Here is a 26,749-nt window from a genome sequence, read left to right as displayed (position 1 = left end):
AGACACTACTAGCATTTCCTCCCTCGACACGGACAAATGAGTTACAAAACTCTGTTTCCTTTATTTTTCACGTATCATTCATGTAGAATTGTTACACAAGTTTACATTTCTGGAAATCAATGTATTTTGTATACAAAGGAACCACAATTGTGTTTTATGTAGCTTTTCAGCATGTTCTGCACACCCTGTCCTTCCTCTCTCAAAAAATGCAGTACCGTTAGGCTCCATCAGTGACAATTCACTAACTTCCACACTACATAAATAAACCGATCTAGTTTTGGTGGGTAGGAACGTTAACCATTTTTCTTCATCTGAAGTTCAGCAGAAAACAAGAAACCAAATTCTGGATTAAAAACATAAAGTTCAGATCTCTAAATCAAGAGATACGATTGACAAAAATGTGACAACAAAGCCCGCTTCCTCCCACGAAGAAATTCCCGGTAACTCCGGGATGTGCCCTGGGCACGTTGCGCAGGGCGGCACACGGCCGAACCCTGCCGGCGCTGCGCCCGTGAGCCGCGCACGGCGAGGGCGCCCCCGGGCACCGACAGCGCCACACGTGAGCTTCCCACCGCCACTGACAGACACGGCACAAACTCCAAACGCCTTTGTCTGGCCGCATGGGCTGTCCGGGAATTCTGCCGCCTCAGATGTCCCCTCTGCGGCGCCATCAGGCCCCGTTCCCACCCGCCACAGCCGCTTCGGCCGTCTCTAGGCAGAGCGCACCTCTGCACAGACTGGGCGCTCTGCCGCTTGCACGCCGTCCGGGGCAGCGAGGCCCGCCCCAGCCCGCCGCGCCACCAGTGCGGTGTTTTCCAGCTCCCTGCGGAGGGCCCGTCGAAGAGAAGCGCCAGGGCAGAGGAAGTCAGTTCGCCAACGCACCGGCCCTTTGCCTCTCGATCGGCCTCGTGCATGGTGTGGGTTCCGGCTGCCACTGCCGGCCCCACCAGCGGCAACCCAAGGCCGCGGGCCGGGGCCCACGGGTCGGTGGGGGTCACGGCCGCCGCCCGCCCCCCCCTCCCCCTCCCCTTCCCGCCCCCAGGCTGGCAGCCAGAGCTGCCGCTCCCAGCCATCACCTCGGCGCGACGCGCCAAACGGCGCTGACGTCCCAGCCCCGCCCCTCGGCAGCAGCGCGGCTCCCGTGACTGAGTCATCCGCCGGCTGCCGCAGCCTCCCGTCATTGGCCGCGGGAACGACGCGTCCCGGAGCCCCGCCCCCGCAGCTCAGCGGGCTATAAAAGCGGCCCCGGCGCCCCCTCTGCGCCTTTAGCCCCAGGTGTCTGAGAGGAGAAAGATGCATCGACTCCGCTTACGGGCCTTCACGGGGATTTCTGCCTTTGCCGCCTGTTCGTCCTCTGCCTGCTTTCGCCAATCACCTCCGCTGCCCCGGACCGGGAAGTCGGCCTCGCAGAGGCGTTGGAGTAAAAAGCCATCCTGCTCTTCTATCGGCTGATTGTCGCTGATTCCCGGGCGGGGGGGAGCAGAGAGACCGAGACCCAGAGAGGGGCCGCGGGAGGCGAGCCCAGCGCCGCTGCGACCATGCCCAAGCCTAAGAAGCGGGGGAGCAACCACCAGCGCGGAACCGGTGAGTGCGGCCAGACGATGGGCTGGGGCTCGGATCAGACTGCCTTCAGGGGCGCGGAGTTCTCTCGACGTTCTGTATGGCCGCCTGGGCCGTCTCGGGGATCTGCCCTACCCGGCGGCAGAGGCCACGGCCAGCCAGGTCGCCTTGTCCACCTGGGCCCCGACTCCCTGTGGGGCTTGTATGAAAGGGGTAGGATGGACAGACGTGGCTGCGGAGCGCCCTGCTGGGCGAGGTGGAGCTGGGCATTGGCCGAGGGGCCCCACTGGCCTGCCAGGAGCCGGCCCCGAAACCGCCACCTCACGCCGCTTAGGCGCATGCGCCCAGGGGCGCGGGCGGAGGCCGTGCCTGGCGCTGCTGGCGGTGATAGCGCCCTAAGGGCAGCGGCCAACATCGGCCCAGCTGCAGGCTTCCCGACTGTCGGTCCCCGGTGCCGCCCGTCTGGCCCCAGGGAGGATGGGGGAGGCCGGGCCTGTGTGCTGTTAGGGGGCATCCCCGGTATGCAGAAGGTCCGGTGTCCACCCTGCCGCATGGCCGCCGGCGTGGGCCCTTCCGGGGCGGGGGAGACGGCTGCTGCTGTCACTCCGGTGACTGGTGGCTGCGGTGGCGGTGTGTCACCGCGCACTGTGCTCTGAAAAGCTGCAGTATCGTTAAAAAATACCTTTCTTAGCCTAAAAGATGATATTAAAAGATAAAAGTTTTCATACGTCTCCAGTATGTGTGTGGCTGAGGTGTTGATGTCTAGTAGAATTAAAATTTTGCGGAGTGAGAGAAATTCAACTTTGGGCTACTATAGCTGTGGGCACAGGCTTCTTTCTAGTATCAACTGCTCAACAAGTGACCGATTCACTGAGGCTTATCGCAGCCGCATTTAGTTCAGTTTGTGAAGGACTGGCAATCATTCCCTGCTTGACGTCACTAGAAGCAAGGTGGCTATGCCAGGGCTCTGAGCTTCTAAGTTTCCTGGTTTGTGCCTTGGTTAATGTTTGTCAAGGATTGTGGTAATGAATACAAGTTTCAGTTACAAGTTTCAAACTATCCGAAGTGTGAATTTAACTTTATTGGATAGGCTTAGGATAGTCATCAACTCAAGGTTGATGCTGTCTAGATAAAATAAATGCATTTTGAGTGTCTTGAAGCAGGCAAGCACTACATGCTGCTTTCATAAATAATTTAGAATCAGTTGTACCCCAAAACCCCAGAATTCTGAGTTCTCTAATATTTGGCAACTGCTGGAGAAATAACAGTTAAATTGTTTTTTGGTAGATACGTGCTAAGGACAAGGATAGAAATTCAGTTTTATCAGGTCAGATTTTTCCAACTCTTAATGCTGTAATAATAAGATGCAGGTATGAAAAAATGAAAACTACTGGTGAAAATAATACAGCTTTCTCAAAAAAGATTGAAGTTAGTGAACTGAGGTATTTTTGATCCTGAGAGGGACAACTTTTTTCCCCTGTTGAAACATTTGATGTTCTGGCCTGTATTTGTAATTCAGTATTAAAACAGAGTTGGACTCTCTGGTGCTGCACATACTACACTTAATCCCACAAATCCTGCATCGAATTGGGTGAAGTATGTTTGTTTAAATGTATAACTTACCCTGGCTTGAAGTTCCTCAAAACTTATAAAGACTGCATGGCAGGTGTTTTTAGATAGCTCATTCCAACAGTGAAATGGATGCAGAACTATTGTTAAAGTACAGTCATAGGAAATTCCGTTAACTTGAGGTTGATTGTAGAAAGATCTTAAACCTAGAGTTAGGAATTCTACCAATAATTTGAAAACTAAATGGACTCTTTCTTGCCATTCACAAGCCATCTGAGTCTTCAAAACAGGTGGAAGTAAAGGAATTGAGTAGAGGAAGGAAATGTACTTTCTGTATCTGGATCAGGGAGGGAGAATCTCTTGGAAAGGCTGAATTTTACTTTTGATGTTTGGATCTTAATTTTCCATATGAGAAATGACCAAATAATTGTATTCATTTTTCCTTAAGGTGGTCAGCCCAGAAATGTGCAGCCTTTTAGTGATGAAGATGCTTCAATTGAAACTATGAGCCACTGCAGTGGCTTCAGTGATCCTGCTAGCTTCACTGAGGATGGTATATTCTTTCACTTCTATCTATTCATCTCTTTTAAAAATATAAAGTCTGACTTCTTGTAGCAGTTTTAAGTACTAGAATGTAAGTAGCAGTAGCAAAATAATGACATTCTGATAAGCACTGTGATTGTTAATCTAGTGGGCATTGTTTTATTAAGGATTTATCTCAGATTTCATGAGTCTCCTGTGAAACTAGACTTCTTTCTATTAAAATATGCTGACTTATGGAGAAGATTTCAAGGTGTATTGTAAGACATTAATTTTTGTAACATAGTTGAGGCGGTAGGAACTGCAGAAGAGTTTGGAATGGGAAGTCACATTTGCCTGTTTAAACTAGATTTGTATTTTGTCTCTGATTCCATCTGGGCTCCTCTAATGTCATTTTGTTGGTGAAAGGGGACCCGGAAGCCTGCTACAGGGCAATAAAGAATGAAACCTCCCCTGTGAATACTTGCTACACTTAACTGAGCTTCCGTTGCAGAGGCATCTGAAGTGATGCCAGATAGTGCAGGCTGCTAAAACACTGAATCAACAGAATACTCTGCTATACTCCAGGGGCCCATCTAAATGGACTGAATGAGAATGTGTTGCTGACAGGATTGTTTGATGGGTGTCAGTTGTAGCAAATCTATGAAAGATCTGGTTATTTCTTGCACTTGCTGGAGTATTTAAGAAGCAGGTCTAGAAATAGAACAGATGTATCAATAGATCCATTTTTATAAAAGTATTTTAAGGGACAGTCTGGTGTAGTAGAGTTAATACCATTCTGTTGCTGTAATACAGAACAATTCTGTTGTGATTTTTCTATATTGAACTGTTTATTAAAATTAAGAATACTGCATTGGATGTTACTGTGTCTGCTAATAAAGTGTATATCAGTAGGACTTAAGTTATTTCCTTTGGATTAGGGCCTGAAGTTGATGAAGAAGCTACTCAAGAAGACTTAGAATACAAATTGAAGGGATTTATTGATCTTACGTTGGACAAGAGGTATAGTATGCTTTGAACAAATGCATTCATCCATTGTTATCTGTCTTCCTCTGATGTAATAAGAGAAGCATGGGTCAGATGTTTGTTTTATGCTGGCTGAAATAGCAGTCAATGCTGGGGAGACTTGTTTTGGTTCTGTATCTGAAAAGACCTTTTTCTCCCCACCAAGGTTTTGGATAAGTGGAGGTCAGATTTTCCTTCCTTAATAGCTTGAGGTAGAGTGACTTTATTTCTAGCTTGATTCCCTATTGTGAACTCTACAGCTAACCTAAGTTTCTCTGTCCTTGAGGAAGGAGACAATTCATAACATTTCATACTTCATGGTGCTGCTGTGGGTTACCTTACTATTGAGTGCAAATATAAGCAAAGACTAAGATTTAAGTTATGTGTGCTGATTTCACGTCTGCCTTCTCTCTTCTAACAGTGCAAAAACACGACAGGCAGCTCTTGAAAGTCTGAAAAATGCTTTTTCTTCTAAAATTCTGTATGAGTTTATCATGGAAAGAAGAATGACACTAACGGATAGCATTGAACGCTGCATAAAGAAAGGTAATGAATGTGCTTACTTTTAGAAGGCAGTAACCCCTGTGAAATAGTCTATTGTTTAAAAGGAATTAAGACTGACGGTTCTAGTGCTTTATAGAGTGCTTAACTGAGGTATGTTAACAGCATTCCTTTTTTTAATTTCAATGTTACTTTTTAACTGACATAAAAAATTCACTGGGATTATGTGCTGTCCTTTTGGCCTCTGAATTTCAACTTGCAAGTTTTCAGACTGGAGCAATGCACTGGGAGATTACTCATCACAGCATGTTAATCTCTAGGTAAGAGCGACGAACAGTGTGCAGCTGCTGGACTGGCATGTCTTCTGTGTGTGCAGATGGGGTCAGGAATTGAAAGTGAAGAGATTTTTAAGATCCTTGGTCCAGTTCTGAAGAAGATTATCTGTGATGGAACAGCCAGTATCCAAGCCAGACAGGCTGTAAGTATAAAAAGTTTATTTGCCAGGCAGGATTGAAGGACAGTTTTTAACCAGCTCACTGTTGTGTAATCCAGAAGTGATGTAAACTCATAACACTGATGTATGCTCCAAATGATGCATAGAAGTTTGCACTTGATTAAAACATTCCACCTAAAGATTGGACATGATTCTCTCTTTCAACCTAGAAACTTCATTAAGGAGCTATTTTATCCAGTACTCTGTCAAGTGTCTTAACTATGTTGCTGTCTTATTGCAATTCTTAGGGCTGATACTAAGTCCTACAGGAAAAAATGAGAAGTTTTCCCACCAACTGATGCGTTTTTCCTGTACTAGTTTTAGTTTCTTCAACAGCAGAGGAATGCTAGTTTTTCAAATACATTTGTATATGATAAAATGACATAGAGCAGATACAAAATATGTACTTGATACATTTGCACTACCAAAAGGGTTTACTCAGTCATCTTATCTGTACATCAGGAGTAAACTTGAAATACTGTCTGGAGACAGTGTAAAGCTCTTGCCAAGAGTTTATTTTAACATCAGAGTTTTAGCTAGCATTCTCTAACTTGCCTTATCATTGTACAGCTGACTGCTTCTGTTGTACTAAAGCTGTGTTACAATATGTACAGTCAGCTGGAAGAGAAGGTAGTAGCTCAGCAGTTGTTTCTACAAACAAAAGCTTTTAGTTTTCAAGTCTGTGTGGCTAGTGCAAATAGGATTTTTAAAGATATTTTTCTTACTCTTTAAAAGAACAGACCAAGTAGAATATGTGGCATAGAAGATGTAGGGCCTTGCAGTAAAAGTTGGAAAGTGCCAAGAAAGGCTCTTGAAGCCAAGTGTTTTCATGGTATCTCATTGTAGTAGCGGGTTAGGAGCTGGCTGGAGGGCCGAGCCCAGAGAGTGGTGGTGAATGGTGCCACATCCAGCTGGCAGCCAGATGCTAGCGGTGTCCCTCAGGGATCAGTGCTGGGCCCCATCCTTTTTAACATCTTCATAGATGATCTGGATGAGGGCATCGAGTCAGTCATCAGCAAGTTTGCAGATGACACTAAGCTGGGGGCAGATGTGACAGGGTTGGAGGGCAGAAGGGCTCTGCAGCGGGACCTTGACCGCCTGTACAGATGGGCAGAGTCCAATGGGATGGCATTCAATAGCTCCAAGTGCAGGGTGCTGCACTTAGGCCACAACAACCCCATGCAGAGATACAGGCTGGGGTCGGAGTGGCTGGAGAGCAGCCAGACAGAGAGGGATCTGGGGGTGCTGATTGATACCTGCCTGAACATGAGCCAACAGTATGCCCAGGTGGCCAAGAGAGCCAATGGCATCCTGGCCTGCATCAGGAATGGTGTGGTCAGCAGGAGCAGGAAGATCATTCTGCCCCTGTACTCTGCACTGGTTAGACCACACCTTGAGTACTGTGTTCAGTTTTGGGCCCCCCAGTTTAGGAGGGACATTGAGATGCTTGAGTGTGTCCAGAGAAGGGCAACGAGGCTGGGGAGAGGCCTTGAGCACAACCCTACGAGGAGAGGCTGAGGGAGCTGGGATTGTTTAGCCTGGAGAAGAGGAGGCTCAGGGGTGACCTTATTGCTGTCTACAATTACCTGAGGGGTGGTTGTGGCCAGGAGGAGGTTGCTCTCTTCTCTCAGGTGGCCAGCACCAGAACGAGAGGACACAGCCTCAGGCTGCGCCAGGGGAAATTTAGGCTGGAGGTGAGGAGAAAGTTCTTCACTGAGAGAGTCATTGGACACTGGAATGGGCTGCCCGGGGAGGTGGTGGAGTCGCCATCCCTGAGGCTGTTCAAGGCAAGATTGGACGTGGCACTTGGTGCCATGGTCTAGCCTTGAGCTCTGTGGTAAAGGGTTGGACTTGATGATCTGTGAGGTCTCTTCCAACCCTGATGATACTGTGATACTGTGAAAATAGTTCCCACAGTTGTGGATAAATATATGGCCTTTAGTGTAATTTCTGGTAGCAAAACATAGTGGGATTTAAGGTATTTGAAGGGAAATGAGTGCTACATGTAGCTTTTTGGAGGAGCCTTGTGAGTTATATTAAGTAGTACATCATGAAAAATTAAGGCTTGAGTAGCATATGTTGAAAGTCATTCTGAGAGGGGAACTGAGAGATTTTATAAAGTAGCTGAATTAAGTAACATTGAAGAGTTGTACTCCATGTTTCCATTACTCCAGATGCTGAACTTCAGAAGTCAAAGTCTGAAACTTTGGTCAACAGTAACATTAGTGTCAAGTACTGACTCTCCTCTCTTTTTTTTAGTGCGCAACCTGCTTAGGGATTTGCTGTTTCATTGTCACTGATGACATTACGGTGAGGATAAATACTATTGTTTCTTAAAAATTACATTGGCAGTATAAAAAGGTGTGACTCTTAAGCAAATTCCATGATCTTTTTCCCTTGTTCAGGAACTGTACTCTACTATGGAATGCCTGGAAAACATCTTCACAAAGGCCTATCAGAGAGATAGAGATACTAATGGTATATCAAGTACCCATAATACTGTGCTTCACATCAGCGCTCTCTTAGCATGGACATTGTTGTTGACCATTTGTCCAATGAATGAAGTGAAGAAGAAAATCGAAATGTGGGTATCTTTTTTGGAAAACAAAATCTGTAATGACTGTCTTTATATACAATGAAGCAGTGTCAACAAAATGACATCTTAAATGTATTTTGACTTATTCCTTAGGCACTTGCATAAACTTCCGAGTCTGCTGTCTTGTGATGATCTCAGCATGAGGATAGCTGCTGGAGAAACACTAGCACTTCTGTTTGAACTGGCACGTGAAACAGATGCTGTAAGTGGATGTCAGCAGCTGAATTTTCTGCACTGGGATAGTGACAACACAAATTATTTCACCTGTGTTGCATGCCACTCTGGATCTCAACTGCGGCAGATGATTCACTGAGTCATGTTCTTTGTAGTGAGTTTGTCCTGATCCAAGTGGGTACAGGAGTAAGGGAATTGAGATATCATTTTTACATTAGTTTCCGTAGTGAAAACAGGACCAGTATTAACAAAAGACATGAAACTGTACTGAAGAGCAACTAAAAAGTGGTATGTAAGCTTTAAAATCTAAATCTAACACTAGCTTAAAAAAATACTATTGTTGACTGTAGTGGGAACATTTTTTAGATACTTGCATAGACAAGTTGCAGTGATTCATAACCTGCACAATTCTGTTCTCACAGCTGAAAATCTATTGTTCAGTAGGAACCATACTGACTTTTAAGTATTATGCTTTTCAATAGGCTTACTTGGGTGCTTTGATAAGAATAATTAGTATTGCCTGATGCAGCATTTGTGACTTCAGTCAGGTGGGGACTAGTGTTAATTTTAGGGAGGAGACTTTGAAAATGTCTGCATGAATTTTGCGCAGATGCCAGTGTTGCTACATTTGGTAAGGTTTCTTGTGGCTTGTTTTTGAGTTGCATTAGGTGCAAGCTTCTTTTATTGCCTCATATACAGCTAAACTTGCCTTTGGATTCTTCACTATACCGTATTAATTTCTCAACTGTTTTCTTGACAGCACTGAAGGGAACAGTCTCCACTTGCCCATGGCACAGTTTGGGAGAGCTGCTTGGATGGCTCCTAGCTTGATCAAGGCTGCTGTGCTTTGCCAGAACACACTGTCCAAAGTGAAAGGATAACTCCAGTTGAGCCAGGATACACACCACACTGATATGCATAATCTTAAACTGTGCTGAGACTTCTGTATAATTGCACACAGTAGGGATTTGAGTCTCTTGGTTACAGAAACAAACTTTGAAAGGCAAAAAACTCTAGAACTCCATCCTTTATTTTGTCAAACTGACTGCAAGTAACTAAAATCTTAAAATGTGTTGACAAATGAGACTACATTATCTAAAGTCATCTGTCCAGTTGAGAAAATGCCTCTTTATTCTTTTTGAATCCTTAACAATCAGCACAGATTAAAAATGCTTATTGTGTTTTGCCTTTGACTGGTTTCTCTCACAAAGCTGTAAACTCAGCCTAGTCAGTGGACATGATGAAGCATTCAGATTAAAAAAAGCCTTCAAACCCAGCCCACCCCCACCTCACACAAAGGAACACAAGCTCCCTTTGTTTTTTACATAAGCTCACGTACACTCATACTAATACAGGTAAACTACTGATGAGTTAGTGAGAGGAAGTACTTCTTGCTAAACAATTATTTATTTAACTTTAGTGGAGTGTTCTGTTAAGCATTTTAAAACTGCTTTCTGATTTTCCACCTTCTACAAGAATTATGACAAAATATTCTGTACTGTCCAGTGATGTCTCGCAATCAATCTTTAGCAAACGTTACTTCTGTGCTAATAACCTGTAAGTGCCCTCATTTTAACAAGAGTGGCAACCAGGTTCAGCAGATCAGTTATAGGCAGTTTAAGTCCCTTGGGGTTACGGAGCAGGACAGACTGACAGGTATATACACACACTGAAGGAGCTGCGCTATTTAGTGTGGCTTTGGAGTAATAGAACAGTTTAATAGTGTCCTGCTTGCGTAAACTTAGTACTATAAATGGGGCAAATGTAGCTACAGGAAGCTAGTGCCTTCTCTGTCTCTTTAAATAACAAAGTAACAGGTTGTAGAGGTCTGCGTGCCCAGAATTTGGAGAGATCCATTTTGCTGTTCACAGGAAAAGATCTTTGGGGCCAGTAACTTAAAAAAACCCTACCCTTTTGTTTGGACAGGATTTCTTTTATGAAGATATGGAGCTTTTAACAGAGAAACTACGAGCACTGGCCACTGATGGAAACAAGCACCGAGCCAAAGTAGATAAAAGAAAGCAGCGATCTGTTTTCAGAGATGTTCTGCGAGCTGTTGAGGTGATTCTTTTGTCTTAACTTCCAATGTCTGGGTTGTAACTAGGTAGTGTGTGATTTTTACTGAAATGTTTTATCATTAACTAGAAATACTGTTTCAGTGAAAGCAACAGGAAAATACTGTTTTAAATGAGATTTCAAACTCTGATTCCTTATGCAAAATACAGCTACTTGTTTAGGAATGCAGAACGAGGCAAGTCAAGCTTAGTTTACTTTGCTCCAAAATTAACTTCGCATTCAAGAGTATTTTTTTCTTGTATGAAAGCTAAAACATTGCACTGCAGTTCCTAAGTATTTTTTTATTTCATACTACAAGCAAATTGTTTTAGTAGAAAACTTTTTAGGTCATTCAAATTAGTGTCCTGAATTCTGCAGAAAGACTTACTGTAAAATAATGTATTGAACAGCTGTGCATAATAAAAAAGCAACTTAGTGGTAAGACACATTTTCAGATGGCACCTCTGCAAGGGGCCTAAGAAGTGTGTGTGTGTTGTTCTGGTTGTGTTGTTATATTCTTAGTTTCCATATCTGGATGAAGAGAACAATACATGAAGTACAATTCCTAAAACTTTTATTTTATTAGTGACATAACTTTTGAGTAAAGCCTCGAAGACAAATGTAAAACTATTAGTACTTTAATGGATTATTTGTTATATCTATCACACTAGATGTTTTCACTGATCAGATAATTTTTACTTAACTGTATGGGTAAGACCAGCTAAATATTGATTGACATTCATAACATTTAAATGTTTCATGAAACTAAGAGGAAGGCTCTGAAATTATTTGAGATTTCTGCCTGTAGAAGAATAGTTACTCAGTACTTGTTATGTTCCATGGTCACCAGTGTAGCTCACTGCACATGAAAGGTACGTGCTAAAGGAGGCTTACAAACAGACTTAGAGGTACCTGCAGACAGAATTGATTTATCCAGAAAAGTCAAAATCTCTGTATTTTTAAATATGAAAGTGGAGTGTTTTTAAAAATGCCTTCTGTCTTGAGGATTATCAGCCTCACTTTTTAAACTGATTCACATACAGACAAAAATACATTGAGAGATACACAGTTCCTAATACAAAAGACTGTTTAATTATATGTTGTTTAATTTTGGATAGGAGCGTGACTTTCCTACAGAGATGGTCAAGTTTGGACCTGAGCGCATGTATATTGACTGCTGGGTTAAAAAACAGACTTACGATACATTCAAAGAGATTCTGGGGTCGGGGATGCAATATCACTTGCAGGTGAGCTGATGTTTGATACATGCTCAGACTGTTGAGCCACATTGGACTTCTATTGTAATTCATTCTGAATTACAAATTTGTGAGCAGGATTTGGTGAAGTGATGAACCTTGCATTAGGAGTGTTGAAATAGAGCACTTAGAACATGAACTACAGCAGTCTGGGTGTGCTGGGCTAGCAATTAAAAGACTTCTCCAAGAGATTCAAGCCAAATATCATCTTAGCTTCAGGGCTTTTCTTGGATCCTTATGCTGCCTTTCAGGAGAGTAGCGTAGTCACCTGGCTATTACAAAGCTGCATGCCTCCACCCTTCCTGTGCAAGTGTGTAGAAAGGAATGCAAATTTTTAGTCAAAACTAATGATCATAGATTGCAGCCCAATGATGACAGCATTCCAGAGGAGAGGGAATAAGCCCTTATCTCTTCAAGGAACTACTTGTTTGCTAGTCATCTGTTTGTGTAGCAGAAGAAGGAACTCCAGTTTAAAAGTATATGCTTCTACATTTCTTTGATAATCCTGGGGTCAAAATTTCAGCCCAGTGTCAATGGCATTTTTGTGACTGGGGGAGCCCAGGCATGTAGCAGCTTTTTAAGATACTAGCTTTCTGTTTGAAAATTGGCATACTGTGAAACTACAGATCTGTGTTCAGCTGCCTAATATTACATAGAGGATTGTAACAAAACCATGTCTAATTTGCTAGGACAACATGAAAGGGCAGGAGGAGCTGTCTTTGTCTTCACCACAGGGCAGTTTGTAGTTTTTGACCTTATTCTGATGAAAAGAAGTGTTTCCTGGTGTAACTGCAAGAAATACTAAGATTTCTGTCAGATTGCTGCTATTTCCCAATACAATACACAATATTTAACAGTAGTTATGTTTGAAGACTTTAAGTGGGGGAGAAGCTGATTGTTTGTTTCTTGTTTATAGTCAAATGACTTTCTTCGGAATGTCTTTGAGCTTGGTCCACCAGTAATGCTAGATGCTGCAACTCTCAAAACAATGAAGATCTCTCGTTTTGAAAGGGTAGGTTATTACATCTTCATGTATTTTCTTCATATGCTAATAAATTTCTCTTGAATTATATGGTATTCCAAACATACACCTTAAAAGCTGTCACCTTTAAAGTCACTTCAGTTCTAACAGTGCCCCATGTTCTCCTAAGTGAAACCAAACTTAGGTCGTATGTGTCTTGGAGCTCTTTGCTCTCTAGGTTTTTCCACTGGGCATATCTGCTACTGCTTTTTTCCTGGGGGTGTTTGGAGGTTGGTTGCTGATTGTCAGATTCATTCTCCATCTGTGGGGAAACTTGGCCACTTTTGCAACTCCTAGGGCTTTGGATAGAGATCTAGAAAACCATAGAAATCAAGTCTTCATGATTATCTCAAACCCAATTATGAAATGGGCACTAAGAGGGTGACTTTATTCTGTTGGTTGTGAATGTACACATTGCAGATATGAGCAGTTTGTGAAACGGTGCTAACAAGTTTAATCTAGAGGAGCAAATGTAATCTATATTGTGTCTGTATGACAAAGGTGATTGGATTCCAGAATTGCTGCTAGCTCAGTCATCTCAGACAGTTGAAGTTTTAAGTGTGGGGGGATGTGTATATGAATCATACTTTGGTCCAAGGATACTATACTGTATTTCAGAAGACCTGCTAATTTACTTTAATAACAAAAATATTTTCAGATGTTTCTTCACTGTTTTTTTTGAAGAACACAAGCCTTTGATTAATTTTTTTCCTTTTATTTTGTAGCACTTGTACAACTCTGCAGCATTCAAGGCTCGGACAAAGGCTAGAAGCAAATGCCGTGATAAAAGGGCAGATGTGGGGGAATTTTTCTAGATCTTTTTCATGGGGTTCAGTTTTCAAAATAGATTTGTAACCTTTAAATGATGAAGCCTGTAAATATAATGCATGTTGCTGTTTAGTTGCATATAGATTGTATATAGATAATGTAAGGTTTAGTGCAGGGATACATTATAACACTTGCAATAGATACAACTTGCTCCAAAGGTGGATATATTTATTGTAACTGAACTGTTAAATGGAGTGGGTAACTGTAGTCAAATGCTGTGTGTCAGACTGGATTCCTTACTTCAGTGTAAAGATAAAAGTCAATTAATTCATTGACCCAGTGTTTTGGTAAGAAAGTGTTAATATGAAAACACACTTGTTTGTGTGAAGTTATTTTAATAACTTTTAATACTCTTCAGTGGCAGATAGACAACTTTTTATACAGTACAACTTTATTCTGAAGGGGACTATGAAATTAACTTCCCTTTATTTACAGTGAAATAATGAATGCCACTCACCTCAAGGTAAAATACAAATAATGTTCTCATGTTCTGAAATTGGATGCTTAATTTCTGGAATAAAGGTGTTTTTCACTGCTCACTTTCTGTGTGAAAGTCATTACTACATGAATGAAAAGCTGGAATGCTAGCAAAACCCAAAGATATAAACAGATGGTTTATTTGACCATGCAGGCCTGTGGCTGGGTTAATCTCTGCTGTAGTTGTTACCTGAAACTGCTCTGCTGTGTTTGAAAGATTTTATTGGCCGATGGTCAGCACAACAGCCTGCCATTTGGTCATCAGCTCTGAAATGGGCAAATGTGTTCTGGTACTGCAAAACATCCTGTTCCTTATCTTACAGGAGCTGTCCCAGCTGCTGTTTTCATCATGTCGAAAGCTACTCCCCTCCCCTCAGTTTGTCTCTTAGAGTACTGAAATGAGCCGGTAACAGAACTGTCTTTCTTTGGGGTAGTTGGGGATGGGACATTACTGCAATAAACACAAGTTAAAAAAACCTAGAGCTTCTGAACTGGAAGACCTATGAATAAATGTGCTTGAGAATAAACATTCTTAGAACTAAGGGACATTATCAGCAGAGGAAGTAAACCTGCACTCAAAACATCCCACACCCTGAAAGCTACTGCTTGCTCTGATAAGCAGAAGTTTTGGAGCTTTTTAAGTTTCAGATTATAGCAGAGCCTATTCCAAAAGATCCATACTTACTCTTTGTGTCTTCCACACGCATGCAGTATTTGAGAACAATTTGTTAGAACTTCTTTAGCTTAGGGAACTGATTAGACTACATCAAGGCCTTCAACTAGAATTTCTACTACTGCTGCATACTTGTGTTTGTTGTACAAATGGAGAGGAAACCACTGAACATTGAAGTAGATAAAGTTGTCCATGAGTGTTTGCCCAGCCTGAAATTATGCCCCATTTGAGCTATGCTGTTCCCACAAGCCTGCTGGTCTCCAGTGCTTCTGGGTGGTCGCCGTTGACACACTTTGCTAGTGTAAAGCAGCAGTTGTTAGCTTCCTCTCCTGTCAGTATTTTGCAAAATTGCTTTCTATAGCACATCTTGGCAGGTGGCCAAGCATGTGGTTGCCCTTCCCTCATAACACTGTAGCTGGCAACCACAGAGACCAATATGGCTTCCACTTCCAAGGAAGTTTGAGGGGAGGTGGGTTGTTCTGCTGTTTTCTAGAGATCTGATAGATTTGTATCCCTTGGAGCTTGGACTTGAAGGGGCTTGGGTACTTGCCTTGCAATTAGGATGGCGCTGTGAGTCTCAGGAGTGGGAGTGAGCTGTTCAGGTTTTTTTTTTCTGGTTTACATGTTGTCCTAGGGTACCCCAAATTCCTTACTTCCTGATTGCAGGTTTGAATGCAAGGAGATGTGAAAGCTGCTTCCCCACTCCCCCCTGCAGGCTTGAAGGGGAACAGCAAAAGGGACCTTTCTGCACATGTGCAGACCCATGTGGAAGCCTATGCTGGTGGCTGGCTGTGTTTTCACACCCAGTATAAAACAGTGAATGGACATTTTGTCTAGAAAATGATAAACAGAGCAAGGGAGAAGGTGTAAAGGTTCCTGTCTTGAAAGATTCCCATCTTGAAAGAACTGACAGGGTGCCTGACAGGACAGGTTCCTGCCATGACTGGACTGTCTCTGCTTTTGGAGGGCTCCTACGTTTTTGTACATCTGTTTTACCCCATCCCTGCTTTTTGGACAGTTCTTTCCACTTTTGCACCACTCTATGCAAACTTGCAGGCTTGGCAGAGCCTGGGATCCTTTGAGAGAGCTGCTGGCGACACCTGGACTGGCCACTTCTGGATCATATCAGCAGCTGACTTCCTGGCTGCTTTCTGAGCTGGGAAGATGCTAATAGTTTGGCTCTCCCTTGCCATTGCTGAGTCAGTGTCGTTCCACGATCAACCCACTGGTGGAAGAAGTGCTCGAGCCATTTCAGAGTTTGGCGGCTCTGCCACTCACCTTGGGGTTCTGCCACGTGGACATCTACTATTGGATATTGCCTGCAGCGTCAGAAGGCTGCTTCTGCAGAGGAATCCAGCAAGGGATCACTGTTGAATACTTATCTCACCTCTGTGAGTAAAAACCGCTGTTCCCTTAATAATCTGCTCAGCCTGATTGATAGCGGGGTAAAGCTGTGTTTATAGCTTAGCCTTTTCCATTTCCTGACTTCCTCAATATATAAATTTATCTATAATATTCAAGGAAAATAAAATAATTCTATTTTTATAATTCCTGACTCAGACACATTAATTCCCTGCCTCCATGATACACATCCCTTGGAGGGAGGACTTACTGGAGACTCCTGGAGGAAGTGAGCAAGCCTGTTACATCTGCTTTGCCGTCCCAGTTATTCAGACTGGGCAGCTGTAGAGCTCGTCAGCTTGAGGGGGATCTATGAGTTGGAGGGTGGATTGTCTGTTGTTTCCCAGAAGAAAAAAAATACAGAGGCATTTGAAATTTTAGATTTATAGAATGGCTACAGAAAGGATTTGTTGTTAGAAGCTGTGGTGTCTTTGTGTGTCAGCTGCCTGTCACTACAGTGTGCTGTAACACTATGTCGTGTCAGCAAGCAAAAAAAACAGTATGTAAAGGAGCAATTTCCAGTACTTGGAGTACAGCAGAATTTATTTTTTAAACAACTAAGGATGCCATACAAAATAGTCTATCTCATAATACTGTCCCACTTGACTTTATAAGGAGTGTGGGAGAAGGAGGAAAACACCCTTTTTTTTCCTAGTCTATGCCTTTAAAGTACTCATGACTGCAATGCTGTAGATAGGACTTTTCTGCATAGCAGACTGGTTACTCATTGGTACAGTGTTGTAGATATGACTCTTCTGTATAGCAAGTGAGTTTTAAAAAGGCATCATAAACCACAAGGTTATGAAATACTGATCACTAACAAGTGTTCTAATTCTCTTTGATAGCACATTATCATGATTACCATATAATAAAAAAGACCTGTATATGAGCTGCTTTCATTTTAAACAGATCAGCATTGTGAAGTTACTATACTCTGCCAAACTTAACTCTAAATATAGACTGAAAGGGACAGTGTTTCATAGCTGCCTTCACGGGTCCTGCAGGAGTTGACAGGTTCCTACGGATCTAAAAGTAGACACAGAAACAGCAGAACGAGTTTTCTTCCATACTGGCACACTACATGAATACAGCTATGTTGTAAGTAACATTTAATTATCCCATTTTAATTTTTTTTTTTTCCTGTGAAGAATTTTGTGTGGTTTCATTTTAAATTCTAATTCTATTACAACAGCTTAAGGAATTTAAAAGTTACATGGGGAGAAAAAAAAACTTTAAGCAGAGTTAAAGTGTAAGATAGAAGGAGTCCAAACTTGTTGGGAAAATAATCAGTACTTTTGGCCCGTGACAGTGACACTTATGTCTGTACTTTGGCATGTCAAAGAAATGAACAAGTATCAAACAAATAAAACAAATTTCTTCACTGTGCACAGTGAGGAAATCTGATTTAAATAGTAATGAATGCAGAGGCATGTCATTTATAATATTAATGAACCGAAGGTACTCACATTTATTACAGCTCAAGTGGTGAAGTGTCTTTTCTGAAGTTGCAGGGAAGCACTAAGCAAAGTGCCCAGAAAAACAACTGCTGCTCAGAAGCTAGAAATAGCCAAAAGCCATTGTGCATGAGGTGGTAACTTGGAGCATGCCATTATTGAAACACAGGGCTCCGTAACAACTGCAGTTGGCATGGATGTGCTTGTTGGGAGACAGCAGAGCCAATGCTAGTGGTGATGTGGTGCTCAGACAGTGCTTGGTGTCACACAGCACTCTAGGGGAAGGACAGTGGACACTCTTCTGTCCTGAATTTACTGCTATACTCCTTAAAATCAAGTGTCAGGTAAGGATAACCACTACTTCGTCAACTTTCCTTCCTTATCATTGTATTTTGCAGCAGCAATTTTGAACAGAGGAAAAAAATCTTTTCTGCCACTATTAACTGCAAATATAAAAGTACACACATAGGTCAGTCAATCCCCACCCATAGGAGAACAAAACCCATTGTTAGGAGTGATTGAAGCACTTAGTTTTCAGACTTACTGAGGCTTAGTACACACTTGGCTGTGTGCTCAAATTTGGAGCAGTTCTTACAATCTTCTGCATCTGGTTTGATGAGGGGAAGAGCAGGTATTTTTCATAAACACTCAGGCCTGTGTTTCTCCAGCTTTAGTTTTTCTAATTTAAGTGCTAGGGTAGGAATCTGGTCACACTGTGTTGTCTATTGCTAGGAGAAGTAGAGAGGGAGATGCATGTCAAAAGCGTAGTTCAACCCAAACAGGATTCAGAAATCACTCTGCGGTCCTCAACATCCTTTATCAACAAGAGATTTGCACCCAATGTGGTGTTATGTCTGGCAGGTGAAACTCAACCTGAGCTTTGATAGTGTACTAAATGGGTACGATGTATTTCATTCCAAGTCCAACCTTGTTGATCTCCCTCCTTACATTCAGTAGCAAAGGAAAGATACATTTAGACTGCATCTGTAAGGTCAAAAAGACCTCTTAGAATAAGAGGAATATTAGTTGCAGTGACATATTTTTCTTTGATAATTGCAGAGGGAGTTTGCAGTAACCTAGGTAGTCTAAGATGCCTGATTAGACCATCTGCATCTCCTTAGTGCTAGAACCGTAGTTTGTTTCTGAAAGACATTTCTGGAATCAGAATAGCATAAAGAAAAATAAAAGAAAAATTAAATAATACTGTGCAATTCATAGCACAGCTTGAGTAGGCATTGCTTCTTTTATATATCTTCTCTTCCTTAATAACTGTATTCATATAAATCATCATTCAGTGAGTGACCCAGCCTCTGCAGAGCAGCCATTTTTGATGATTGGGCCCCATCCAGTTCTTTTTTTAAAGGAAGAAGTGTCAATCTGAAGAAAATACTTTGCCATCAGGCTTTAATTTGTCCAAAACGAGCATCCATGTGGAGCAGAATTACATTAGAAGTCTCTTTTTCACTTCATTTTTCATGAATAATTCAAGAAAGATGTTTAGGTGCTGGAACATGTCCAGAGAAGGGCAACAAAGCTGGTGAGGGGCCTGGAGCACAAATCCTATGAGGAGAGGTTGAGGGAGCTGGGGTTGTTTAGCCTGGAGAAGAGGAGGCTCAGGGTTGATCTTATTGCTGTCTACAACTACCTGAAGGGACATTGTAGCCAGGTGGGGGGTGGCCTCTTCTCCCAGGTAACCAGCAATAGAACAAGGGGACACAGTCTCAAGTTGTGCCAGGGTAGGTATAGGCTGGATATTGGGAAGAAGTTCTTCACAGAGAGAGTGATTTCCCATTGGAATGGGCTGCCCGGGGAGGTGGTGGAGGCACCGTCCCTGGGGGTCTTCAAGAAAAGCCTGGATGAGGCACTTAGTGCCATGGTCTAGTTGATTGGATAGGGCTGGGTGCTAGGTTGGACTGGATGATCTTGGAGGTCTCTTCTAACCTGGTTGATTCTATGATTCTATGATTCACAGTGGTATGCTAAGGTGTATAAGTAGACCCATATTCTTGCTGCTTATCTGCTACATCTCTGCCTGCTTTCTCTGTCTTATCTCTGAATTATTTGATGCTGAATGCAGAGGGCCTGCCTGACATCCTTCCTGGCAGTGTTAGTGAAAATTTGGCTTTCACTTTGGTCAGGATATCACCCTACATCTTACCAAGTACACACCAAAAGGGTTATACAACTAAATAAAAACCATTCAAATCAATGCTGGAGCCAGTCAGATAGGTATTTCTCTTTCTCCACAAACTTAGATATAAGTATGTAAGTATAAGTATACACATGTGCACAAACAATGTAGAAATGAAATCTTACACTCATCAATGATCTTCAGGAATAAACAAGTGCTATGGACTTAGTTAACTTGCTTTCAAGGTTGAGTTCTAATCTCTGTTTTCAAGGCTTCTCAGCATTTTCTTAGAATGGGACACCAACTGTTAACAGTTATTTTTCATATCCATGTTTTAATTTACCTTTAAAAATATTATTTCTTTTAGATACAATGGAGAAGGCATCCTTAGAAGTTAATCTGCCTGGCACACATGAAGAAGGAAAACTTTATGTAGTTGACTCTTTAAACAACCTAAACAAACTAAATGTTTGTCCAGATGAATCCCAGCATGCAGTAGGTATGTATGATAGGCAATGCTCTGTGGTTCTGTATATATAGCATGGGCCATCAAAGTCACATTTGACATTGGAAGAGGCTGGCCACATTGTCTAGCAGTGATGTCAACAGCCCAGTCAATAGATATATGTCAAGCTCTGTACTGAAATATACAGGAAAAAAGATTGAAATTGGTGTAATTCTGACAGACCACATTAATAGTTTAGCTGCTCCTGGTAAGTACTTCAGTTATTGGGTTCTTGAAAATCCTTGCATTTGGCTAGGAATTTACTCTCAAGCCTGAACTTATCTTCCATTTCCACTGGGATTCATTAGGTGATCTCTGCAAGATAATGTCTCTACTAATGCTCAATATACAGCTCCTACTTAAATAGCACTGTAACTCTTCCCAAGTACTAAAATTCACAAATGGCAGTAGAAACACCAGAAAATTTCTGTTCTTCCTTTTAAGTTGTATCTCCTAAGGACTCAAAGCAGTTATTAGAAGAATCCCATGAGGGTTTTAAACATTGTAATTCACATGTTCTCTTTACTTAGAGGTTCAGATATAGGCTCTTGCACTTCTGCTAGGCTTATATGGCTTGTATTTCTCATTTCTCATGGCAACAAGAATATTTTCACCTGGTAATAGCTACAGTATGTTTGGCTTTTTTGTGACCTGAAAACATCTTAAAACCTGGAGTTCTTCAGTAGCATTCCACATAACAATATTTGGATTTGCTTTTATTTCCCTTATTATAATAGCAGATTGGACTAAAGAAAATTTATAGAACAACAGCTATGTTTAAATTAGTTTCAAATGGCTGTAACTTAATTTTGCTTCTAGTTATAGAACTTAAATGCCTTTCCATTACTTTTGTTTCTGAGTCCTCTAACTTTTCCTAATGCAACTAACTAGAGTGCTGCTGGTATCTAACACAAAGATGTCAGACAAAAGCTACCTAATTTTCATATGTAGATTATCATGATATTGTCATTTCTACAAGTACAACATGAGACAAGATAAATCCATTTTAATGTCAAAGAGACTCCTTGCACTGTGAGTATCTAACTTTCTTTTGTGATTTTTAATGGATAGTGTTGTTTACTTTCCAGGAAAACACAGAGGGTTTTGTGGGATCACATATGGCTCTGTGGTATAATCACCTGCATGCTGCTCCCTGCATTTCAGCAGTGGATAAAGGCAGATTAATATGCATTTTATGCATCAGTTTTTAAACTGCTTTGGCTCCTTCTAGGACTGTTCTTTTTAAGACACATTTTTTTTTTTAAACTCTGAGATTTCTCTCATTTGGTCACAACTGTTTTTTTATGAAAGAAAATACTGCCTTACCCTATTTCAAATACATTCTTTAAAGAGCAATAAACTAGCTACCCCTTGCTGGTATCAAGGCAGCACAGCAACTACTTGTCCTTTAACCTCCCTCATTCTTTATGTGCTTGAAGGACAACATACATGGTCTATTCAATGTTTGAAAATTTAGGAGGATATATATCTCATTTTTTATTGGAATGAAACCAACAATCCCTAAAGAGGAACAATAGTATTGAAAACATTAGTTTTAAGAGAAAATGTTGAGACCAATCAAGACCCTAACCAAGCTGCTTAATTTGGTAAGTTAATCATCCCAGGGATACTTTCATCATCAAAAAGAAAAAGAAGCAAATCTAGAGGATGAAGGTGTGAGACAGATCTGTACTCACGTTTTCAGTATGAATTTTTCTCTCTTCTCTTCTGAAAAGGTTGAGTCCATTCAGGTGCCCTTAGAAAGCCTTCTGATTAAAACTTCATTTCAACCTTTTGTACATGTACAACTCAACGGTTGCACTTGGAGCTGTAAAACAGATCAACTGCAACAAAACAGTGTATTTCAACAGCAGAAACATTGTTGTTGAATGTTCCAACAACTATTACAGAGGTATTATTCTTTATACTTCCAAATTCAAGCTGAGCCCATAAAGTTGGGTTCTTTCCTTCTCATGAAACAAAATCTGTGTGCTAAAATTATGACACTTCATGAAGCCAGAAACATTTTGTCATGTTTATCCTAACCAATCTTAACAAACTTGACCACTAATTGATTTGTCATCTCATAGCAGACGAGGAAGAGAACAGTGATGGTATTGGAGAAAACACAGCAGGGAGCAACATAAGAAACCAGCATTTGTTCTTCGTCACATTTATTCTTACTTTGATCATCAGTTTGGTCCTTGTTTCATTTGTAATATTCTTAATAAGTAAGTAAACAAAAGAGTAGTTCTTTGCTAAATTATAACATGCTGCTGCTGTATTTGCATGGTCAAATGCTTTGGCTCATTAGGGGCAGTGGATCTAGGTCCTGAGTGGAAAAGCAAAGGTGTCTACTCTCTGAGATGAACAACACAATTTTACCCTTGCTGCAAAGACTTCATGTGCTTCAACAGCTCTGAAAAATACAGCTTAGCAGGGTTATATTGTGTTGATGAAATGCTGACTGGAAATCAAGTTAAATTTGAAAGATGACAGCATGGCAGTGAGATACTTTGACAATGTGCCTTCCATTCCTTTCCAGATAAAACTCAGTATTGGTGTCATTCTACTGATACTGGAATTGCACCCAGGCTAACACTTAAAATCAGGCTACCTGGAGGAAGATGGAAGGTTGCCAGCTAAGCATTGTTTGAGATTAAGAAAATATCAAAATTGAGACAATATATATCAAATCTGACAGGTAACACTGAGTCCATAATTAGTGTTCTGCTTCACCTGGACTAGTTGGGCTGACTTAACTAAACACATGGCTCTAGCTGAATCTAGTTTATGGAACCCTTGCCATCTTGGGGTTTTCTGGGCTAGTGGTGTTGAGCAGTGTACAAGCTGCATTATTATAACTTACAAGTCAAATTTTAATTCATTGGAATCCATGTGAAATCAAGTTTTCTTTTACCCTACAATAAATAATTTGCTGGAGCATAGTAAAATGCTTCATTTTCCCATTTTGAACAGGAAATCCTAACCCTTGACTGAATTTGCTCACAAGTGCTCAAAGAAAAGAATACAAGACAAGAGCAGAAAGGAGATTTTAAGTAGCATGATTGTAAAACCCTAACTTTGTCACTTTTTTAATGGGGAGCTGCTAAAAATAGAGCCCTGGTACCATGAAAAATGGTAACTACTGAGGTTACTTACAGCAATTAAAGCAGGGTTCCTGTTGGTGGAGGCCTGTGGTTTTTGAAACTGATTTCCAGCAGTGTTTCAGATTATTTTATAAACACATTATGTTTGCAACTTCTACACAGAGATTCATTTAGCATTGGCACTATTAGACTTAAGGTACAGAACCTGTGAGTTAATTTTAATTTCACAAGGCCAAAATTAAACTGGCTTGAGAAGTGCACATGATGAATGCTGCGTATTGGTGTTCCAGAGGAAATCTGCCTGCCAGTTATAACATTTGCAAGATTTTCCCCTTAACCTAAATGCTTTGGGAGATCCAGTGATGTGGCTGTAGTCTGCTGTGTTTCAGTAATTGCACTTTTAGAAAAATACAAGCCCAGACATACCATCTTGGAGCCCTTAAATAAGACATTTCCCTGTGAATACTAATGGAATGGGTACACGCCTGAGGATGAAAAGTTTTCACTGAGCAGTTCTTTATTTTATTACATTGCACTAAACCAAAACAGAAAATAAGTAATTCAAGCATGTAGTGAGCAGGTAACTCTGCCAGATGCATAATTCACTAGGTTCTGCAATTGTTCTCCTGTTTAATATTATTACTCAAACTGCAAACTCCCCCAGGAACGCGAGTGAGGTTAGTGATGCTTTTGACTTACATGATGCCAATTTAATGCAATACACTTTCCTTTTCAAGTTCAAACTAGAAGCAAGTTGGACCAAATATCAAGCAGACTAATATCTGACAAGAGGAACATAGAAGAGCTTAAGAAAATGCACACTATGATATTACAGCATCTAAATCGATCAGGAATTAAGGAAAACCAGAAGTACCTCTTCACACAGTCTCCTGTGCCTCATAATTACCTCTTTACTTATGCTGAGCTGAAAATCCCTGAAGAGTAAGATCTTCTTTGGAATGAAATTCAGCATATTCATGGACTCAGATATTTTCCACATTTGGCACACAGGTTACTTAAACATTCTCATATCATCACAGGAGCATTGAAAAGCCAGCTGAATTAAAATGATTAGAAAACAATATTTTATCTTGGGTTTGTTGTGAATATAGATTTTGAAAACTAAGCCCATATGATCTGCAGTAAACAACAAAACTGTCAACAATTTTGGGCAATAGTTCCAGATTCTCTGTGCATTGTAGATTGCAGAGGTAAGGGCTTTATTTTAAATGTGAGTGGACGATCACAGAAAGTCGTTACTTCTATTTACATGATTCCAGCATGACCTTTTCCACTTCATCATTCTCCTGTTTCTTTGGAACAATTTTTGTGTTTGCTTCTATATTACTTGTATTTAATGATAACATCAGATTCCTTAACTTAAAAATAAACTGAATTCTGCCACAAAATTTGGTAGTTTTCCTTCTTATGCCTCTAAATAGACTCACTACTCCTTTTGTGAAAGAAACAAAAGAACAAAAAAAACAATCAAACCCCCCAAATAAAATGAATAAATGAAAATTATTTCATAACATGACAGATTTCACTTGTCCCTGCTCTGATAGTGGCCACCAGCAACTATGGGGGAGTGTAGAAGACAACATGTAGCATTTTTCGCACATTGAATCATAGAATCAACCAGGTTGGAAGAGACCTCCAAGATCATCCAGTCCAACCTATCCCCCAACCCTATCCAGTCAACTAGACCATGGCACCAAGTGCCTCATCCAGTCTTTTCTTGAACACCTCCAGGGACAGTGCTTTATAAAAAGCACTTGGCCTTCATCCAGAAACTGCCACCAAACACTGAGCACAGCATACAAGCATTACTATGGGAGGGCCATTACCAGACTGAGTTCTATAGCCACATCTTCTCATGTAAAACTGTATGATGATTCTATGACATTCGGCCCAGATTTGTATTAACTGAAAGTAGATGCCACACAGTCTTACAGACTACCACTTCTATTCTTGCTATTAGAAATGTTTTGCTTTACATTCGTGTTTTACATCACCTTTCTAGTTCTTGATTTTTCTTTTCCTGATCTCTTACTGTTGTTACAGAGGGGTTTAAGCCTGGGTTTGGGGTGAGATATGATGAGGCCGATATAAAGGTTATTAAATAGTTTATTAATATATACAAAGAGAACTTTCCCCCAAACTTATATACAACTAATCCCCACAAATTCTTTGATAGGGTGGGTAAAACTATTGCGCAGAATGTCTATATACAACCAAATTAAGCAATTTGGCAAAGGTTTTAGAAAGGTTTCTGATGAGAGTCTTGCAGCGTAAAGTGTCGCTGGTAAAGTTAATGAAACTCTTTTAGCAACTTGAATCAAGAGAGTTCAATTACTCACTAGTTGGAAGTCTCAATGTCTGTGTTCCCAAAATATATAGAGAGTGAAAGCCACGGGGTTGATTTCACGTGGAGCTGATGGTTCAATTCAAATCGGGGCACGCCGTCTGAGAAGGTTCCACGGGCGCCAGAGAGGTCTTCCGCGGCTCTCAGGACGCCATCGGGTGGTCAGCAGCCCCCTTGGCGAAGCAGGGCTCCCGGGTGATCGGCAGCCCCCTGGGCGAAGCAGGGCGCCGGGTGATCGGCAGCCCCCTGGGCGAAGCAGGTCGCCGGGTGATCGGCAGCCACCTGGGCGAAGCAGGGCGCCGGGTGATCGGCAGCCCCCTGGGCGAAGCAGGGCGCCGGGTGATCAGCAGCCCCCTGGGCGAAGCAGGTCGCCGGGTGATCGGCAGCCACCTGGGCGAAGCAGGGCGCCGGGTGATCGGCAGCCCCCTGGGCGAAGCAGGGCGCCGGGTGATCAGCAGCCACCTGGGCGAAGCAGGGCGCCGGGTGATCAGCAGCCACCTGGGCGAAGCAGGGCGCCGGGTGATCAGCAGCCCCAGGGCTGGATCAGTCCGGCTGAGTGCTGCGCGCAGCGAGAAGGCGGCCCTCGGGCTGGCATGGTGGGCTGGAGCGGCGGCCGGCCAGGAACGCGTAGTTCGATCGTCCGCTGGGTTGACGAGCAGTGTCGTGGAACGAAGAAGCACAAAAAGCGACAACAAAGGTAACAGCCCCAGGCAGCGGGCGGGCAGGGAGGGGCGAGCGGGGAAAGCATCTTGTTTACCTGGATTGCCCTATTTATCTGATGTGGGCTGAGATTAATGTTTCTTTGGCCACGATATCATCCAATCGGCCTTCGGCAGTCGGCCAAAACACACCAAATTAGGAAGGGTCCGCAGGTCTCTTCCCCCAGATACGGGCAGAGCATGGGCCTTGCGCCCGATGTGCCATACGCTGGGCGCATGGGCTTGTACAGCCGCGTACACACCCTGGGCCCTGGCAGGTCAGACTTTATGGCACCAGGCTGTTGTGCCCCTATGCGTTTACCCCTGGTTTGGGCAG

The 26,749-nt window shown here is 42.1% G+C and overlaps 2 protein-coding genes across 2 annotated transcripts; both read left to right on the top strand.

Moving 5' to 3' along the window:
- Window positions 1–1,255: 1,255 nt before the first annotated feature.
- Window positions 1,256–14,137, top strand: IFRD1 (interferon related developmental regulator 1). Its single transcript, XM_064142113.1, has 12 exons — window positions 1,256–1,584; window positions 3,578–3,682; window positions 4,590–4,671; window positions 5,096–5,220; window positions 5,496–5,653; window positions 7,928–7,978; window positions 8,074–8,252; window positions 8,358–8,466; window positions 10,365–10,499; window positions 11,612–11,740; window positions 12,666–12,761; window positions 13,496–14,137. The coding sequence occupies exons 1-12, from the start codon at window positions 1,539–1,541 to the stop codon at window positions 13,583–13,585; spliced, it is 1,305 nt and encodes a 434-aa protein (XP_063998183.1). The 5' UTR covers window positions 1,256–1,538; the 3' UTR covers window positions 13,586–14,137.
- Window positions 14,138–20,100: 5,963 nt separating this feature from the next.
- Window positions 20,101–24,768, top strand: LSMEM1 (leucine rich single-pass membrane protein 1). Its single transcript, XM_064142891.1, has 3 exons — window positions 20,101–20,233; window positions 22,333–22,470; window positions 24,087–24,768. Exons 1-3 carry the CDS (start codon window positions 20,107–20,109, stop codon window positions 24,293–24,295), a joined length of 474 nt encoding a protein of 157 aa, XP_063998961.1. The 5' UTR covers window positions 20,101–20,106; the 3' UTR covers window positions 24,296–24,768.
- The last annotated feature ends 1,981 nt before the right edge of the window (window positions 24,769–26,749 follow it).

The sequence above is a fragment of the Pogoniulus pusillus genome, chromosome 4, assembly GCF_015220805.1.
Source record: "Pogoniulus pusillus isolate bPogPus1 chromosome 4, bPogPus1.pri, whole genome shotgun sequence".
Taxonomy (NCBI): domain Eukaryota; kingdom Metazoa; phylum Chordata; class Aves; order Piciformes; family Lybiidae; genus Pogoniulus; species Pogoniulus pusillus.
This window is presented reverse-complemented; position numbering and strand designations above follow the sequence as displayed.

Coding starts and splice junctions, on each gene's coding strand:
- LSMEM1 (XM_064142891.1), top strand. CDS start 20,107: ATGGAGAAGGCATCCTTAGAAGTTAATCTGCCTGGCACACATGAAGAA. Junction 20,234..22,332: donor TGAATCCCAGCATGCAGTAG/GTATGTATGATA, acceptor ATCTCATAGCAG/ACGAGGAAGAGAACAGTGAT. Junction 22,471..24,086: donor ATTTGTAATATTCTTAATAA/GTAAGTAAACAA, acceptor TTCCTTTTCAAG/TTCAAACTAGAAGCAAGTTG.
- IFRD1 (XM_064142113.1), top strand. CDS start 1,539: ATGCCCAAGCCTAAGAAGCGGGGGAGCAACCACCAGCGCGGAACCG. Junction 5,654..7,927: donor GTATCCAAGCCAGACAGGCT/GTAAGTATAAAA, acceptor TCTTTTTTTTAG/TGCGCAACCTGCTTAGGGAT. Junction 7,979..8,073: donor TTGTCACTGATGACATTACG/GTGAGGATAAAT, acceptor TCCCTTGTTCAG/GAACTGTACTCTACTATGGA.